The sequence below is a fragment of the Somniosus microcephalus genome, chromosome 16, assembly GCF_052327205.1.
Source record: "Somniosus microcephalus isolate GS21.2 chromosome 16, FLI_Smic_1.0, whole genome shotgun sequence".
NCBI lineage: Eukaryota > Metazoa > Chordata > Chondrichthyes > Squaliformes > Somniosidae > Somniosus > Somniosus microcephalus.
In genome coordinates, this window is record NC_141002.1 from 82,428,275 (window position 1) to 82,446,155 (window position 17,881).

General features: G+C 40.0%; 1 protein-coding gene across 9 annotated transcripts in view; it reads right to left on the bottom strand.

The window, feature by feature from the left end:
* Positions 1-17,881, bottom strand: part of cnot2 (CCR4-NOT transcription complex, subunit 2) — a 143,595-nt gene that overhangs the window by 48,453 nt on the left and 77,261 nt on the right. For all 9 annotated transcript variants that reach the window (XM_086009347.1, XM_086009346.1, XM_086009344.1 and 6 more), the window contains 5 exons: positions 8,105-8,174; positions 7,377-7,524; positions 5,013-5,195; positions 1,842-1,921; positions 550-675 (listed from right to left, as the gene is read on the bottom strand). In XM_086009347.1, coding sequence (XP_085865473.1) covers positions 550-675; positions 1,842-1,921; positions 5,013-5,195; positions 7,377-7,524; positions 8,105-8,174 — 607 coding nt within the window. The remainder of the gene's footprint in view (positions 1-549; positions 676-1,841; positions 1,922-5,012; positions 5,196-7,376; positions 7,525-8,104; positions 8,175-17,881) is intronic.

Sequence of the window (17,881 nt, forward strand, 5' to 3'; positions counted from 1 at the left end):
CCCTTTCTGGCTCACACTATGTCCACACTTTCAAGCAGCAAACACTGGACAATGATCAGGAGTGAAAGCCTCAACTTATGCTTTCCCCTCCCTAGCTCAAGGCCACTTTTAGTACCTCCTCTACTAGCTGGTTGAAATCAACCAACTTAGCATCAACCATGGATCAATCTTCTTGGTCTACCTACACGGATCAGTATTGCACCACAGTTCACAACTCAACCATAGGAATCCTCAGAGTACATCCATATAGATGCATTTCCAGCTGGATACCACTCAGGAGCAAGAATCCTGCCAAGATTCCCTTTCTTAGTCCTGGCTTATGGAGGATAATTGTACCACCACCGCTTCCTGTCTATCCAAAATGTACCAACTCATCACAGACCAGGGACTGAATCTGGGACATTTCTTCTTTGTATAACTCAGTGTGACACCATGAAGTGCATTTACCAGTAGTTCAAAAGTTCACTTTCAATGGGGTATTATATGCAAGACTCCCTCTTTAAAGCAGGAAAAAATACAACTAAAACAGAGTTAAGAAAGGTTTCTTACCATAAGGAGTCCTTCCCGCCAATGGATTTATTAGTGGAGTAGGATTGCCACTTCCTTCCCTTCTGGTTCTATCTGCTAGTACTGGAAATTCTGAGAGGTCTAACCCTGTAACATTTTCACTTCCATCTAAAAACACAAAACAAATTGAACCAACAGTGTTGACTTAAAAGCATTCATATTAAAACAAGTTAACTAAAAGATTTTATAAAGTGTTTTTAAATATGCCTATTTACACTTAGCTGGATACAACATGCTCTACATACAATGTAGAATTTTTTGCTATCACTGCACCATTCGTATTTTAAAACTACATTAAAACTGATCTGATTTATACAGTCACATGTCTGCAACACAAATAGAGAATGACAGTTTATCGGTGAAGATTCATAGAACAGTAATTATCAAGGCCACTGACTTGCAGTTTTCAGAGAGAAATGGACAGATTTGTGGATTCCAATCTCCCAAAAAATCCAACAAATTCACATAATGCAAATGGAATTTAACTTATTCCTTCACCATAAACCAGTGTCCTTAATTATAAAAGCTCATTAATTGTGGTATGCAATCATCAAACACTGGAAAAAATCCACATTAATGTAAGTTAAAAAGAAAAAACGCAACTTCCTGTTGGCAGAAGGACAGTTGGTTCAGCTGCAGAAAGAACCAGAAAAACTGAATGGAGCACGCCCGGTGCGTGCTCTGCTCAGTTGCTGACCAATTTCGGAGAGTGGGTACTTAAACAGGCATTAGATCACTCACCAGCATATGCAAGGGGCTTAATGCCCATTTAAGGCAGCTGCCAGGGATGGATTAATATGCCACCATACGCCCTTGGGGCGTGGGACATAACCACCTCAAAATTGTACTTTTTTGCCGCAGTTTCGCACGTGATATACATGGATCCATTTCACGGCAGTTAGTTTAATCTTGACATTTTAGGTAACTTAAATTATTGTCAACTTCTAAATAAGTGGCAAAAAACATATCTGCAACCAAGAATGATTCGTCATTGTGCTCACAGCGGCGTGTTCACATTACTTTACCAGGAAATTTTGGAACAAGTTTGCAATGGGTAGTTCAGGACATGAAATGGCGTAACGTCTACATATCCTATTGATAAGCACCACAAATAGTCATTTATGTCCTGAGCCATGGAATTAAAAAGGTGCAATTCAATTAAACCTGTGCATACATGGAAGTCTAAAATATGGCATAATGCTAATAGATGAATTTTGTCGGTCAAACCAAACAGGAAATAGCGATGATAGCACTCAGCCAAAAAAGAGATTTACCTGTGCCATTGAAAATGTTACTTGAGAGTGAATTGTTAATCCCAAAAGCCTGATTCCTGTTCATCCCAAATCCAGACATACTATAAAACAAGAGACAACCATTAAATTAAAAATGCTTTACAGTCGGTAACATTTTATCAGTAAAATGCAGTCTTCTATTCGGTTGGATACAGAAATCAATATTAAGTATACAATTTCTGAACACGAGAGATATCAAGAAATTACACTAAAAAGATAAAAACTTAGTGAACATTTTCATAACCCCTAATTGAAGTCATACAAATATATAAATCTTTGTTAAATTAGTGCTAAATGTTCAGTCTACTAACAACTAGTACACAAGTGCCGTTAACATAACAAAAATAATGCAACGCATCTTACTCCAATGTTATTGTACCCATCACCCTTCACTGGTTCAATCTACTGGAAATGGAGATCAATCCTGGTACGCCATGTAAGGCAACACCTGCGCAGCTTTTTTCGAGATCACATAAGACCACTTTCACAGCAATGCAATTCAGATATTTTCACTTCAGCAACTATTTGAACATCATTTGTTTTCAAAGATCAGGGGCTGGATTTTGTCAGCCCCGAGGAGGTGGGACTGCCAGTAAAATTGCAGAAAGTGGGGGCGAATGGCAAACCCGCCCCCATCCCGCCTCCGTGCCCTTTTGCCAGGAGGCGGGAAGCCGTCCTGCCCCGGGTCCCGTCTCCTCGAGGCGGGAAAGGGGTTAAATCCTTTTAACTGCCTGTTAACAGGTAGTTAACAGGAAGAAAAAAGGTATAGTCCCATTTTACCTTTTCAAGTGCAGGCTTCCCGACCTCGGAGAACATCGCCGGGGTGGAGGAGTCGAGTAGGTGGTCTGCGGGGGTCGGAGGGGTCTGAAAGTGCAACGTAGAGGTGAGTGATGGGTGCAAGTGTGGAGTGGCAAGTATGTGAGGTGAGTGTAAAGTGTTATAAAATGTTCACTTACCTTTGTTTCTGCCTACAGCCGCGGTGGTTCAGGAGTCCCGACATCTTTGTTGTAGATTTCACAGACTGGCTGTTGGATCCTCCAAACCAACAGTCATCTGATTTCTACAAACTAGAAAGGTTTGATGAGTCCTGAACACAAGGGCTCATCAAACTACACAGAGCTGTCAAACACTGACATTTCTTCTTTCCAAGAAGTCTCGACAGATGGCACGTCAGACACTGACGTCACTGACTTCCCCCTAATTGGCCTGCTGAGCCCGCAGGGCGGGCTTAACAAGGTCAATCAGGGGAAAATCCCGCTGGTTGGCCAGAGGCTGATGGAGGCAGGACTGAGACCCGACAAGCAGCAGTCCCGCCTCCAGCATGTCTCCATTCACAAAATCCAGCCCCAGATGTCAGTCAAAAATCCAGCTATAAAGTTCATTGTGTAAAACTGACACTCTCAGGCACCAACACTAGTCTCTGGTTAGAAATGTCTAGAGCAGAAGTTTGCAAACTACAATTGAATATTAATTTGTAATTGTAAAGGAGGGCAAAGAGAAGACTCATTACGTCTTTTGCTCCCTTTGAAATAAATCTTAACATTTTATCAGTTTTGCTCCAGAGACAAAAGGGAAGCAATAAACAATGTATTACTATTAGAATGTCTGCATTTAACAGCGGGATTCGGGCGAAGCACACACTGCAGCCAGGAGTGGGTCTCAAATTTTAAGAGAAAGAAATTCAATCTCACTTCCAATTAGTGTCCTTAAATATCCTCTAAACACAAACAACATCTCATTTTGATTTGCACCCCTTTTGCTGGAGGTGGGGGAGGGGAAAGAAAATAAACTGCTGTTATGAACAAGTTCCTTTTCACGAGGTGAAGCTTTAATCAAGTAAATTAGTTTGTTGACACTACTCGTATTCGATTTTGTTGGTTGTTGATCTATCTTTGTCAATTTGAATAGTTAGCATGCATGATAGTAGTTATGTCATTTATGCAAATCTGCCTATTATGTCAATGGGATTCTGCTATGCACTTATCTGTAAAAAGATTTGCAGGCTCAGGTCAGGACTCTGAAGTAAAACAGAACATGGATGTTCAAATAATAGATGGGAGTAGAAAATTGTTCTTATTAGATTTCCCCCAGGAACAGCTCTCAATCTCAAAAGATTAACTTTGCTGAATAGTTTTGTCAATTTTTTTTTTTTTTTTTTTAAACTGATGTATATTCTTTTTTTGTTTTCTTCAGGTTACACATTGAATGTTTTAAAAACAAAGTAAAACTTTTCAAAATCAAATCAGTGGTTCCTCTTAGCTTCACAGCAAACTCAAGGCAGAAATACCAGGGATATTTAACACATTCATAGCTTGAAAAAAGCTACATAATTTCCATGTACATCCAGGTGCTGTATAGAAATATGACGATTATAAAAAAAACCATGTTCTAAATATTTACCAGATGCTGTCATTTTAATTTATCTGGTTCTGTATGTTATATGGAATAATGTATTTAGTCCAATCTGCCATAATTGCAAGAACTGTACTTTGAAATATACTTAAAATGAGTTTATTATTTTGAAAAGTATGATTATTACTTCTAAAAGAGGCATTAAGTCTTTGAAACATCAACTTATATATTTGTTACTGTAATAATGCATCCGTTGCAGTTCGGGAAGTGTGGGTCTACTTCTTTTTCATTAAGTGCTTTTCCCCAAAAAACCAAGAGGAAGTGGTATGGTGGACAGTAGCTTTCAGTGGGCTTCTGGGATCAAATTATGATTTGAACTGCAACTACATCAAGTTTTGCTCAGTGCATGTTACAGAGAAACAAAATGCCATGTATATATTGTACAAATATTGGCTGCAAATGACAGCAACGTTGGTAAGCTACTGACCAGAATGCTACAGAAGTGAGAGATTGTTGGTTTTATTTGTTTACTTTGTACATTTTGGTCAAGTTCAAAAGTTCCAGTCACTGTTGTTATACTGTTATTTTAAAGCAGAATATAGTATATATAATATAGCTGTACTTTGTGATGTTAGTGGGTCTTTGATCAACTGTGAGTCCTTCCAGAAGGCTATTGCCTGTATGCATTAGCAACCAAAGGCGAAATTCAAACCCATTTAGCATTTTAGTTTAAGATAATAAAAGGACATTTGACTATTACTGACTTTTCCATCATACTCCAAGGTGAAATACTGAGCTTACCTGCTCACTGTAAAAGGCTGCCGAGACGGCTGCTGCTTTGGCATACATATTATGCTGGGTGAGCTTCTGTTTGGACTGCCTAAACCAGAGCTGCTCATACTATTTGTCCTCCCTGGAATCCCAATCCCTTGCCCAACCTGGGAATGATTCATCATATTCCTGGGATTCATAGGCAAAATGCTCCTGTTAAAAACAACAACTATTAAATAGCAACAATGTATGTCATACAAATGAAAAGGGCAAGTATTGGAGTAAGACTGCCATCTCTAGCACAGGCACATGAAACAGGTGATGCCCAAGCAAGGCTGTTTTTACCCCCGTGTCTATCAATGTGAAAGATGATACTCTTCCAACTTTATGCATATTAATAGAACATAAATTACTACATATTATTAAATGCACTTGGAACAGACTGTAGAGGTAGCCAATAAAAGGGGAAAATACACCAAGTGGAAAATAAAGCATGCCATACAATTTCTGTTGACTCTCCTAGAATGTTTACCAGGTCCACATTTATTACAAACAATTTAAAATTATGCACGGAATCATAGCTGGTGTGTTCTTTAACATAAGCTGCTTTCAGGACAACAGCAATAATGCACCTTTGAAACCTTAAAAAAAAACACTTAATTTCAGACTGTACTGTATTCACGAGAGAAAATCTGTCCTGAGCATTTCCATATCCTAGAAATTATCTTGCTTTTTTGTACACCGTACACCATCTCTGCCCTTTTAGCTCCAACATAGAAGAGTCCAACTCAAATCCCTTTCGTCTGTCTGCAAGCTCCCCCCATGGACTCTCATCGCTCAGAACACAAACCCAGCAGAATGAACAAATATAAAACAATTATGTAATTTCTCATACTTTTCCAATAAGCCATCCCTAATAGAAATCATATAGGTGTACTAGTCCTTGACATTATTATTTCAAATTAAACCACAATTATAAGTCAAGAGGACATATGTACTAACTAGTAAGAGGCAAATTCAGGACTGATGCCAGGAAGCACTGTTTGGCAGTCATTAACACCTGTAATGATCTTTCAGGTAGAATTGTGGAGCCAAAAAACTGTGGAACATTCAAAGGACAGCTAGATAGTAAAACCATACCTTTCAATGGAAGGATGAGCTACAGGGTTGAATAATCTCCCTAATTTGTACTTATCTTTGTGAAAGAAATCAAATTAAAAATACTGGTAAACATATTTTGAGTGCCCCACACAACTAAGAAGAACTTTAAAAATAAACGCAAGTAAATTATTTTCATTTGCTGCATTAAGGATCTCTGTGGCCTCTCTGAGCAAGACTGCCAATTTATACATAATTTTATGTTGTGAATTTATGCATAATAGGGTTTATATTGAGCCTAGCAAACTATTCTCATATAGCTGTCAGGGAACTGACTTTCATCTTCCCCGAACCGTCTGGATCAAACTTGAACATATATCACAGAGATTAAAAGGAATTGCATATCTAGCTGCACTTCCTGACCTTAAATTAGGTTTTAACATAAGTATTTATTCCATTAAAAGAAAGAAATACAGCTATTTAGACAGACAAAGAAAGCACAATGGAGTGGAATTTCCTGTGGAAGTTACACCTGAAATTATGTCTATTTGTGTGCCCATTTTGCCAATGTCTAGTTACACCCAAATTTCCTGCCAATCTCATCAGTATATACCAAAACATAAAAATGGGCACAAACAAAGTGGAAATCTGGGCCCAGGGAAAGCACCGAACTTTAACCATATATTCCATCGTTAAGCATGAAAAATAGAGTTTCAATATGCACGACTCAAAAATCACAATAAAACAACAGAAAAATGACCATTTATGGCTGTATGCAAAATTCTGGGCTTAACTTTGCACCTATTCTAAACCAGCGTAATTACAGGAAATTTGCATGTATGGCTCTTTAGCCTGGGGGCGGAGCCATTATAAAGGATCCGAGATGCATTCGGGCACAGGGATCAAGAGACAGGCGGAAAAGAACGAAAAAACTTGGGCATGGCGTAATTAAGTGCGTAACAAACTTGCACCTGAATTCCCTCGATGTTTTTAGCCGGGTATTTGTTTTACGCCCCGATTACTTTTCTTACTGTTATCTTCGTATATTCTTTGGACCTTTGACTCTGGACACAAATCCACAAGAAATGCCACACCAATAATTAAATGCTGGATGTATACACAGCAATATAACAGCATAACCCTCGGTTTGTAAACTTCCTCACACGCGGTATGCAAATACTGCATTTCATCTACAGAAAAAGCTTTTCCCACAATTTAGCCCTATAAAGTTCCACAGCAACATTGTTGAGCATGGATGCAGCAGAAGGTAATTAAAACTCCTTTTATCCCCATTACCTGCTTGGTGAAGAAGGAGTATGAAGTGACATTGTGGGCACTCCTGTTGTTGGCGTTACGTGATTAGGTAACTGAGTACCTTGTGATAAGCTGCGATTTAACTGAGGGTTATTGTTGCCCATTCCCCTCATCGGAAGGCCTAATGCACCTGTGAAAACATGAATATAGTCTCTTTCAATTGTGGTTTAGATTGCCCGAAGTATGTTGTCTAATATTGAAGGAGTACTTTTGTTCGTAAATAGTACTATTTGATACGGATTATCATCTAGGTATTAAGTAGCATGCTAACTTTATCAAGCTTACATTAAATTACCAGTAAAAATATTTTCTCTTTCAAACGAATGCTGAAAACCTATTCCCAGCAAAAGATCTGCAATAGCTGTAAAACTATTTCAGCAAGCTCTTTAGGACTGGGGCTTTGGAAAAGCAGCATCAGGTTGTTATATCAATAGCTATACTTTATTAGATTTAAAGTGCTACACTTGCATGTGCACATTGGACAATGGATTAGTTCCAGTGATGTCTGAACATTCTGCTTATAAAACTTATGAAATCAGCATTTCCATTTTTTTTGTATTTTTAAACCAATACACTTTGATTGTAACATACAAGGCAGTAAATAATTGCAGAGCAAGCTCTGTTGTCCATTAAGTTTTTACACTAATTAGGTGTCCATTTAGTGGCTTCCCCCTGTAAATCTAAGAATCTTAACAACAGAAAAGACTTACTTTGCCCATATAAACTTGCACCAAACTGAGATAGCTGCCCTGATGTTGATGGCGATGGAGATGCCAGCATCTAGGGAAAAAATATCTGCAGTCAGTAACAAAATTGCAAGATGTTCAAAGTTCCTATTGGTGGATCAAAAATATACATCCAACATATACAGATCCACAGTACAACCTTATAAACCCATTCTTGAGCCACAAGGACAATTCTAGATTCAAGAATTACTGAGACGAAAGATGGAACTGCATAGGTGTGTAATCATAAATGTCAAGCGTCAAATGGATTTGTTGTCCCATGGAGATCAAAAATACTTCACAAACCTACTTTTATATTTAAAAAAATGTATAAAGCAAATTTGTGAGCTGAGATTTTAACCATTAACTATTTCAAGTATCAGCTTGGGTCAGATGATTGTGCATTCAAACCACATCAAAGGACTTGCCCACATAATCTAACACTTTGGTGCAGTATTGGGTGTGGGGTGGTACCACATTGTTGGAGGAGCAATCATTCAGGCGGGACATTAAACTAATGCCTCATCTGCCTGTTCCAGTGATTCCATTCGAAGAAGAGCAGGCAGGTGCCCTGGTATTCAGATCAACTTTCCTCAGTCAACCAACATTACAAAAAAAATACTTTGTCATTCACATGCAAAATTTGCCGACAAAAGAATACTGCCTGCATTTCAAAGTAATCCATTATATGCAGAGTGCTTTGGGGCATTCTGAGATATATGTACTATAATATAAATGCAAGTTCTTTTATTCCTCAATGATACCAACCTGAATTTCCATAGTTCAAGAATCTTTTCCAATTATTCTTATATATTTTGTTCTGGATTCAAGGTTTGCCATTAAATGCTGTTGCACTGCCCTGGCTCTTTTATCAATGTGAAAGAATCAGAACTGTGTTTGAACTGCTGTTCTTCTCCTTTAGAATTATTTTAAGTTCAAAAAGAAGGATGAGCCCCTACAGGAAGACCTTGATCTAAGTTGAGACCTGTGAACCGCATTACTGTTTTTGTTTTTTTAAGGCTATGCTGGATTGAATAAACTTAATTCCAAAGTTTTACATTCATCATTTGAAACTTATTATGCTAAAGGCATCTTTGTAAAGGGTTACCCTGAAGAAGGCTTTCTAAACAAGTAACGTGAGGTGGCAGACAAACCCTCAACCCCATGATCAAGTGATGTCAACTGAGCCAAGTGAAACTTAAGACAATGTTTAGCAAAAGGGGACTTCAGGACTGCTCTATATGTGTCAAACAAGTTATGGTGGGACTCCTGCAATTCATTAGTCCTCTGTGCGGAGATGGAGACCAATAAGCTAACAGCATTGACATTATAGAAACATAAACTCACAGAATCCCCATGATTTGCAAAGTTCTGTCTTTAACTTGCTCAGAACCAAATAGGAGTTCCATATTAATCACCTTGGGAAGGAAAGATGGCTGCTTCCAAAACTGGAAAACTATGGGGTGGTTTTCCACTGATGTCCTAGCTAGAGGCAAGTAATAAACAGGCACCAGCACAGAGCCTTGGAGATACAAAGGCCACCATCCAATATTAGTTGGCAGTCATTTTGCAACGTACAAAACATTGCAAGAAAACTTTTGAACTTTTCTTGGCCTGATAAAAACTGTTCTCTGATTTGATGGCGTAATGGGACAATTCCCACAAGTAGCTTGTCTTGACTCTCTCAATGATCCAAGAAAACACATGCTTTGAACTATGAATGCTTTGGGACCATCTCCCTTACTGCTAAATCTGATACGGATGCCTACCTTCAAAACAGTGGTGTAATTTCTTCCTTACTGGTAGTTAACACAAAAAAATGAGAAAAGCAACGATGTAGATTTTCAATCAGGGAGTCCAGGAAGGTTAAGCTACTTTTTTACTCCTTTTATTTATTATGGCTCGTTCCTCCACTAGTAAGTATTGCAGAGAGCAGACCCAACAGGCTTCTAAAATTCAAACAGTTGAACCCAGTTGCATTACTGGCACAACAAACAGATCATTAAATAGAAACAGAGGATTGACTGCAGCAGGCCAAAGTCACGAGATGCGTGAGGCCTTAGGCAAATCTAGATTTTCTGCAAGTCAGAATGTTGTATAGTGAATTTCTACCTTGAACTCCAAAGCTATCAAATTTTCACCCGACTGAATGGGTCCCAGTTCAGATTATTTCTGTAAAATGAGGTACAATGGTACCCTGCTCCAGCTTTTCTGTCTCCTCCTCCTCCTCCTCCTCCTCCAAGTGTACTCTCTAACATACATGAATACTATAGAAATAATAGCATTTCCATACTTTTCTCTTATGTGCTTATAGGAGTTTTATTATTCCATGGTTATACTGTAAATACTGAATCCCCCACCATCAACATCCTGGGAGTCACCAATGACCAGAAACTTAACTGGACCAGCCACATAAATACTGTGGCTACAAGAGCAGGTCAAGCGCTGGGTATTCTGCGGCAAGTGACTCACATCCTGACCCCCCCAAAGCCTTTCCACCATCTGCAAGGCTCAAGTCAAGAGTGTGATGGAATACTCTGCACTTGCCTGGATGAGTGCAGCTCCAACAACACAAGAAGCTCAACACCATCCAGGACAAAGCAGCCCGCTTGATAGGCACCCCATCCACCACCTTAAACATTCACTCCCTCCACCACCAGCGCACCGTGGCTGCAGTGTGTACCATCTACAAGATGCACTGCAGCAACTCGCCAAGGCTTCTTCGACATCACCTCTCAAACCTGCAACCTCTACCACCTAGAAGGACAAGGGCAGCAGGCGCATGGGAACACCACCAGCTGCAAGTTCCTCTCCAAGTCACACACTATCCTTACTTGGAAATATATTGCCGTTCCTTCCTCATCACTAGGTCAAAATCCTGGAATTCCCTTCCTAACAGCACGGTGGGGGTACCTTCACCACACAGACTGCAGCTGTTCAAATCGGTGGCTCACCACCACCTTCTCGAGGGCAATTAAGGATGGGCAATAAATGCTGGCCTCGCCAGCGACGCACACATCCCATGAACGAATAATAAAAAAATGAACTTACTGTTCCACCTCCTTTTGCTTCTCCCTTCACAGTTTGTTGCTTTTTTTTGGAAACCTTTTCTTCTGCTTCTTCTGGTGTTGGATTTGCTTTCTTTTGTTGTTCTATCTTACCTCTTTCCTTCTCTCACTGCCCTGCCTTCTCTAAGCATTAGCTGTTCATTTTTTCACTCAAAGCAACATTGCTCTGGACCTTAAATAAGCAGCTATTTTTCTTGCAGCAAAACAAGCGTTACGATCATTTGCACACTCTTCCGTATTTTATTAATGCCCCTGTTTTAACAGCTTCCATATGCTCTCGAAGTCCTGTAAATGAGATACACTATGGATATCTCCACTAGGAAACAGGAATAGAGATAGGGAACAACTAAATGCATGCTGGGTGTGGAGAGCCCAAGTAGCACAAAGACACAAACACAGTTATTTTATTTTCAGGAATATCCATAATGTAATAAAAAAAATTCAAAATTCCAACTCTTCTCACCCTTAACACAAGCACGGTATTCACAAAGAATGTCAGAGAAGAAACTCACCACTGTACAAAGACAAAATAAAAGTAACTTGAATAGTTCATCATCAATGCTATTTCAAGGTTTTTATTAAAATATTTTAAAAATGTAAAACCTTAGAATAGGTCACATGATGCCATTTACTCGTGACAATGTGGCAGCTTGAATACAGCTAAGTGATTAAAGAGAAACTGCACATATATTAACGCAGCATGTGTAATGAGTGCACTATACATTACATAAACCCCACAGAAGCCCTAAAAATATTGGGCATACCTAAAAACGAACATTCAATAAAATTCATGCAATTCAATTTTTTTTTTTTTTTAAATAAAAGAGAGTCTTCCATATGCAACCACCAACTGACAACAAAGCCACACAGGTAACTTCCCCACAACATTTTTGGGTTTCCTGTGCAATGCATTATTCCTATCAAGGTAGGTAGGGAAGCCATTCAAGGCCTTCCTTTGTGCTGCTACAGAACAGGCTTCCAGAGGTATGAAACTGCAGGGGTCCAGGTGACTCATGTTTTTCCCTTCCATTCCTTTGGGAATGCACCTCATCTTAGCTCACTAAGATCAGGAATTCATTCCGTAAAGAACCAGTATCCTACTACTTACACAGTGCATTAATCTGCTTGTCCCATTAGGCCAAGCTATTTTTAGAAATAAAATTAAAATAAAGATCAGCAATGTAACATTTGCAACAAATTACTACAGATCAAACAGTATAATTAAAATGTGGGTTTATAACTAATGGTTTAATTTCTGCGTATAATCGGCCTTTTCTTACTACTGTTGTGTAGGCACTACCGCTCCTTTACACAAAATACTATTCTTGCTATACACTAACCACATTACAAAAAGGATATAGAAGCACCGGGGAAAGGGCAAAAAATATTTACAAGGCTGATACCAGAACTGAGAGGGTACAACTATCGAGGAAGACTGAACCGGCTGGGGCTCTTTTCTCTAGAAAAAAGACCGATAGGTGATCTGATAGAGGCCTTTTTAATTTTGATGGGGTTCAATAGGGTAGACGTAGAAAAGATGTTTCCACTTGTGGAGCAGTCCAAAACTAGGGGACATAAATATGAGATAGTCACTAATAAATCCAATAAAGAATTCAGGAGAAACTTCTTTACTCAGAGAGTGGTGAGAGAATGTGGAACTCACTTAACACATGGAATGATTGAGGTGAAAAGCATGGATGCATTGAAAGGAAAGCTTGAAAAGTACATGAGGGTGGAAAGACTAGAAGGATACGTTGATAGGCGAAATGAAGTAAGGTGGGAGGAGGCTGGTGTGGAGCATAAACACCGGCATGGACCTGCTGGGCTGAATGGCCTCTTTCTGTGCTGTAAAATTCTACTAGTAACCACCTGAAATAATTCTGTAAAATCCAGACAATCCAATGCATTCCAAAATTAACAAGCTTTAAACACTGTCCAATATAAGGAATGTCAGCACTCAAAAAATAGGAATACCGTCTGTTCCCATCAAATGACGGTAAACAGCAAAGTAAGACAACACAACACAAAATAACTACTTCTATTTTATATTCAATGGCCCGGAATTTGCGGTCAGTGCTGAAGTGACAGCGATCGTCACTGGTCTCGAAGAAAGCTGCCCACAAAGATCTCATGATCGCTGTGATGAAAACTTTCTTGACGTTAAATTGATTGTAGCGCTGTCAAAAGGGGGTCCCAGCAGAGAGCAGCAGTGATGTCATCAAGCTGTCTATGCAGCTAGTCACATTGAAGAATTCTCAGACAGCAAATCAGGAAATAAAAAGCACTGATCATCATTCACCTTTTAAAAAATTTAGAGAGCAAAATAAAGATTGAGACATACACATGGGGTTAAGGTAGAAGCTGAAATATCAGAAACAAACTTAAATGTTTTTTTAATATATTATTTTAAAAATCTAGTAATTTTTTCTTAATCATAATGGAGAAATTTGACATTCCACAAATATAAAATTTGTTTTTCAGGGCCAGAACGGTTGTTTGGCAGTCAATACGCCATTAAAACCCCAGTTACACCTATTCCAGCAAGGCTTAACTTTTAATGGGTGCTTAACAGCGATATTACAGTGGAAAAGCTTAAGTTTTCATCAGTTCAACTGATTTCACCGATTGCTGGCTCTGGGTAGTTCCATAGCGCAGCCTGTGGCGGAGCAGGGATGACTGTCCCCAACTTCAGGATTTCTGCCTTTAGCTGCATATGCGCTAAATCCTGAAGTTAAGGTCAGTTTCAGAGAGGTAATGACGGCGAACAACATCAAAACTCACTATACAGTTTTCTACTTAAATTTATTCTTTTCCAGTATCTAAAAACTATGGAACTCCTCACCTCCCTCAATCTTCTCTTACTCTTACAATCGAGACGCTTGGAAAATAGTGACCGGATCGGACAAAGTCAACATGGATTTACAAAAAGTAAATCGTGCTCGACTAATCTACTGGAATTTTTTGAGGATGTAACTGGTAAAATAGATAAGGGAGAACCAGTGGATGTGGTGTATTTGGACTTTCAAAAAGCTTTCGATAAGGTCCCGCATAAGAGATTAGCGTGTAAAGTTAAGGCAAATGGGAGTGGGGGCAAGGTATTGACTTGGATAGAGAACTGGTTGGCAGACAGAAAGCAAAGAGTTGGAATAAACGACTCTTTTTCCGAGTGGCAGGCAGTGACTAGTGGGGTACTGCAAGGATCGGTCCTTGGACCCCAGCTATTCACAATATATATTAATGACCTGGACAAGGGAACTAGATGTAATATCTCCAAGTTTGCAGACGACACAAAGCTGGGTGGGTGTGTGTGCTGTGAGGAGGATGCCAAGAAACTCCAGTATGATTTGGACAGGTTGGGTGATTGGGCAGAAGCATGGCAGATGCAATATAACATGGATAAATGCGAGGTTATCCACTTTGGTGTCAAAAACAAGGCGGCAGATTATTATCTGAATGGCAATAGATTGGGAGAAGGGGAAGTGCAACGAGACCTGGGCGTCCTTGTGCACCAGTCGCTGAAGGTAAGCATGCAGGTGCAACAGGCAGTTAAGAAGGCAAATGGTATGTTGGCCTTCGTAGCGAGAGGGTTTGAGTACAGGAACAGGGATGTCTTGCTGCAGTTGTACAGGGCCTTGGTGAGACCACATCTTGAGTATTGTGTGCAGTTTTGGTCGCCTTATCTGAGGAAGGATGTTCTTGCCATGGAAGGAGTGCAGCAAAGATTCACCAGGCTGATACCTGGGATGGCAGGAATGACGTATGAGGAGAGACTGGGTCGATTGGGCTTGTACTCGCTGGAGTTTAGAAGAATGAGAGGGGATCTCATTGAAACTTATAAAATTCTAACAGGACTAGACAGACTAGATGCATGAAGGATGTTCCCGATGGTCGGGGAGTCCAGAACCAGGGGTCACAGTCTAAGGATAAGGGGTAAGCCATTTAGGACAGAGATGAGGAGGAATTTCTTCACCCAGAGAGTGGCATTCTCTACCACAGAAGGCAGTGGAGGCCAATTCATTAAATATATTCAAGAAGGAGTTGGATATATTTCTTAAGGCTAAAGGGATCAAGGGATATGGGGAGAAAGCAGGGACAGGGTACTGAATTTGGATGATCAGCCATGATCGCATTGAATGGCGGAGCAAGCTCGAGGGGCCGAATGGCCTACTCCTGCTCCTATCGTCTATGTTTCTATGTCCAAATTTAGCCATTATCTCTTGATTTACCCATTCGCTGTTCTTTTCAATCTTGGTGGTGCCTACACCAAAAGGAGGCATTCTCAACTTTAAAAAGTCTTTGGAGAGGGAAAAAGCATCAAATCCTCTTGGATGATGAAGGGTCTTCATTGGGAAGACATTAATCAATACTCTGGTCACCACTATTCCCTTTAAGATGCGCGGCTGCGCACACGTTCCAGAGCTCGCGCACACTTCAAATTAAATGCCGCGCAGAGAACTGGACTGCCGGACAGCTGGAGCGGGGAAGGGGCCCAATACACCATGGCCCGGAATGCAAACAGAGTCGTTTGCGAGTCTTGCGACTTCAGAGCCGATCCACATTGGAAAGTAACAAAAAAGAGCTGGGGCAGCGGCCAAATGAGAAGGGAGTGGGTGAGGAGTTGGTTGTGTCGGTCTCTGGGAAGTTCCACGTACTGCAGGCAGAAGTTGTAGAGGAACCGCGCTCAGCCGGTTGCCATGGTGATGAGGGCAGCATCTCCCTCCGTCTCTTTTGGCACCACGGTTCCGGGGACCTGTGTTACACAAACTCCACTGTCCTCGCGGGGCCAGCTCAGTGCAACCAACCACTGCTATGGGGCTGGACGAAGCTTTAAAAATCGGTGGGAGAGATCGGTGGGTAACCATGTGTACCTCATCTTATTAAACCTGTTACAGTTGAGTGAGTCACCCAGTTATTCCTGCAGCAGGTGAGTAAGATGGCAGTGACATTTTTTAGGAGAGGAAATGAGAAATTAGTTTGTGCGAATTTTGAGCTGTACGTGAATCTGCTTTTTAAAATAAAATGATCCTACTGCAGATGGGTTTGTAAATCAGGCTTTCAATCATTAGGTGAAGCAAGGAAGCATTTTAGCAGAAGGAAGAGTGATTAACACAAGTTTAACTTATTTTTATTTGCTACTTTTTAATAAATCCAATATTGCACCTGGGGTGGATTTATGGTTTTAGTCTTGTAGCTGATGAAAGTTAATAAAAACCTTAACAACATAAAAAGTGGGGAAAGTTGGAGCTTACTTTTGAAAATCAGAATTCTGGCGTCAGGGTTTCTATCTTTAGAAATGTTGAGGCACCTCACTTTGTAGAGGCCAACCCAATTAGCACATCTGTCTGCTGAAGAATTTAAACGGTGTGGGGGCAACAAAGGTTGCCTTTGACAGAAACAAAAAATGAGAATTTTTTTTTCTTTTAATTTCAGAAAATTGTTTAAAGCCGGAAAAAAATATGGGAAAGTGACGTTAATTTTACCGTAAACAAGCTTGCAGAATGGGCATGTAAATGACAAATGAATTTCCATATAGCTAAGTGTGGGGTGGTGCATTTTGGCAAGAGGAATAAGGAGGCTACCTACCGCTTGGAAAATAAGAGATTAAATGGATTTGAGGTGCAAAGGGATCTAGGGGTATAGATTCACAAATCATTAAAAGTGGCAATGCAGGTTAAAAAAAAGCCATAAAAGTACAAACAAAGCACTGGGGTTCATTTCTACAGGAATAGAATTCAAAGGCAGAGAAGTTATGTTAGACTTGTATAGAACCTTGTCTGATTGTCTCATGATGTGAGATGGTGGGCTGGCAATATGGCATTACTGTATCTATGCTTTTAAGTGATTGCTGTTGCTGGCATTGTTGGTGTAAAAGTTGTTTTGTTGTTGTAAAATTTGCCCAGGGATAAAAAGGTCGCCCCCAAATGGGTTTGTGGCCCGCTCATTACCCGCTCAGCACCCGCTCAGTACAAGAAAAAAATTAGAGGGAACATTGCCGGTCACTATAAATCAGCCGTGTTTTCCGATTCACCATGAGCAATGCTGCAGAAGATCGGCTAGTATTTATTACTTATGGAACTAATGCCCATTTTACATCAAACTATGGTATAAATATAATAATACACCACATATTGGGGTGCAGTCATTGTGGAAATAAACTGGCTTGCAAGTCAGACCCACATATACACGTGAAAATGCACAGCTTGAATCGGGTATGGTAGCATAGTGGTTATGGTACTGGACTAGTAATCCAGAAACCTGGACTAATGAACTAAGGAAGTTCAAATCCCACCACGGCATTAAATAAATTTGGAATAAAAGGCTAGTATCGGGTAATGGTGACCATGAAACAATCGGACTGTCATAAAAACAAAAGTCACTAAAGTCCTTTAGGGAAGGAAATCTGCTGTCCTTACCCGGTCTGGCCCATAAGTGACACCACACCCAAAGCAATGTGGTTGACTCTTAACTGCCCTCTGGAATGGCCCAGCAAGTCACTCAGTTGTATCAAAGTGGATGCATTGGTTGTCATTTTCCAAAATTCCATAGATTCTAGAATAGTTCCCAAGGATTGGAAGTTAGCAAATGTAACTATTTAAGAAAGGAGGGAAGAGAGAAAATGGGGAACTACAGACCAGTTAGCCTGACATCAGTTGTAGGGAAAATGCTAGAATCTATTATTAAGGACGTGGTAACA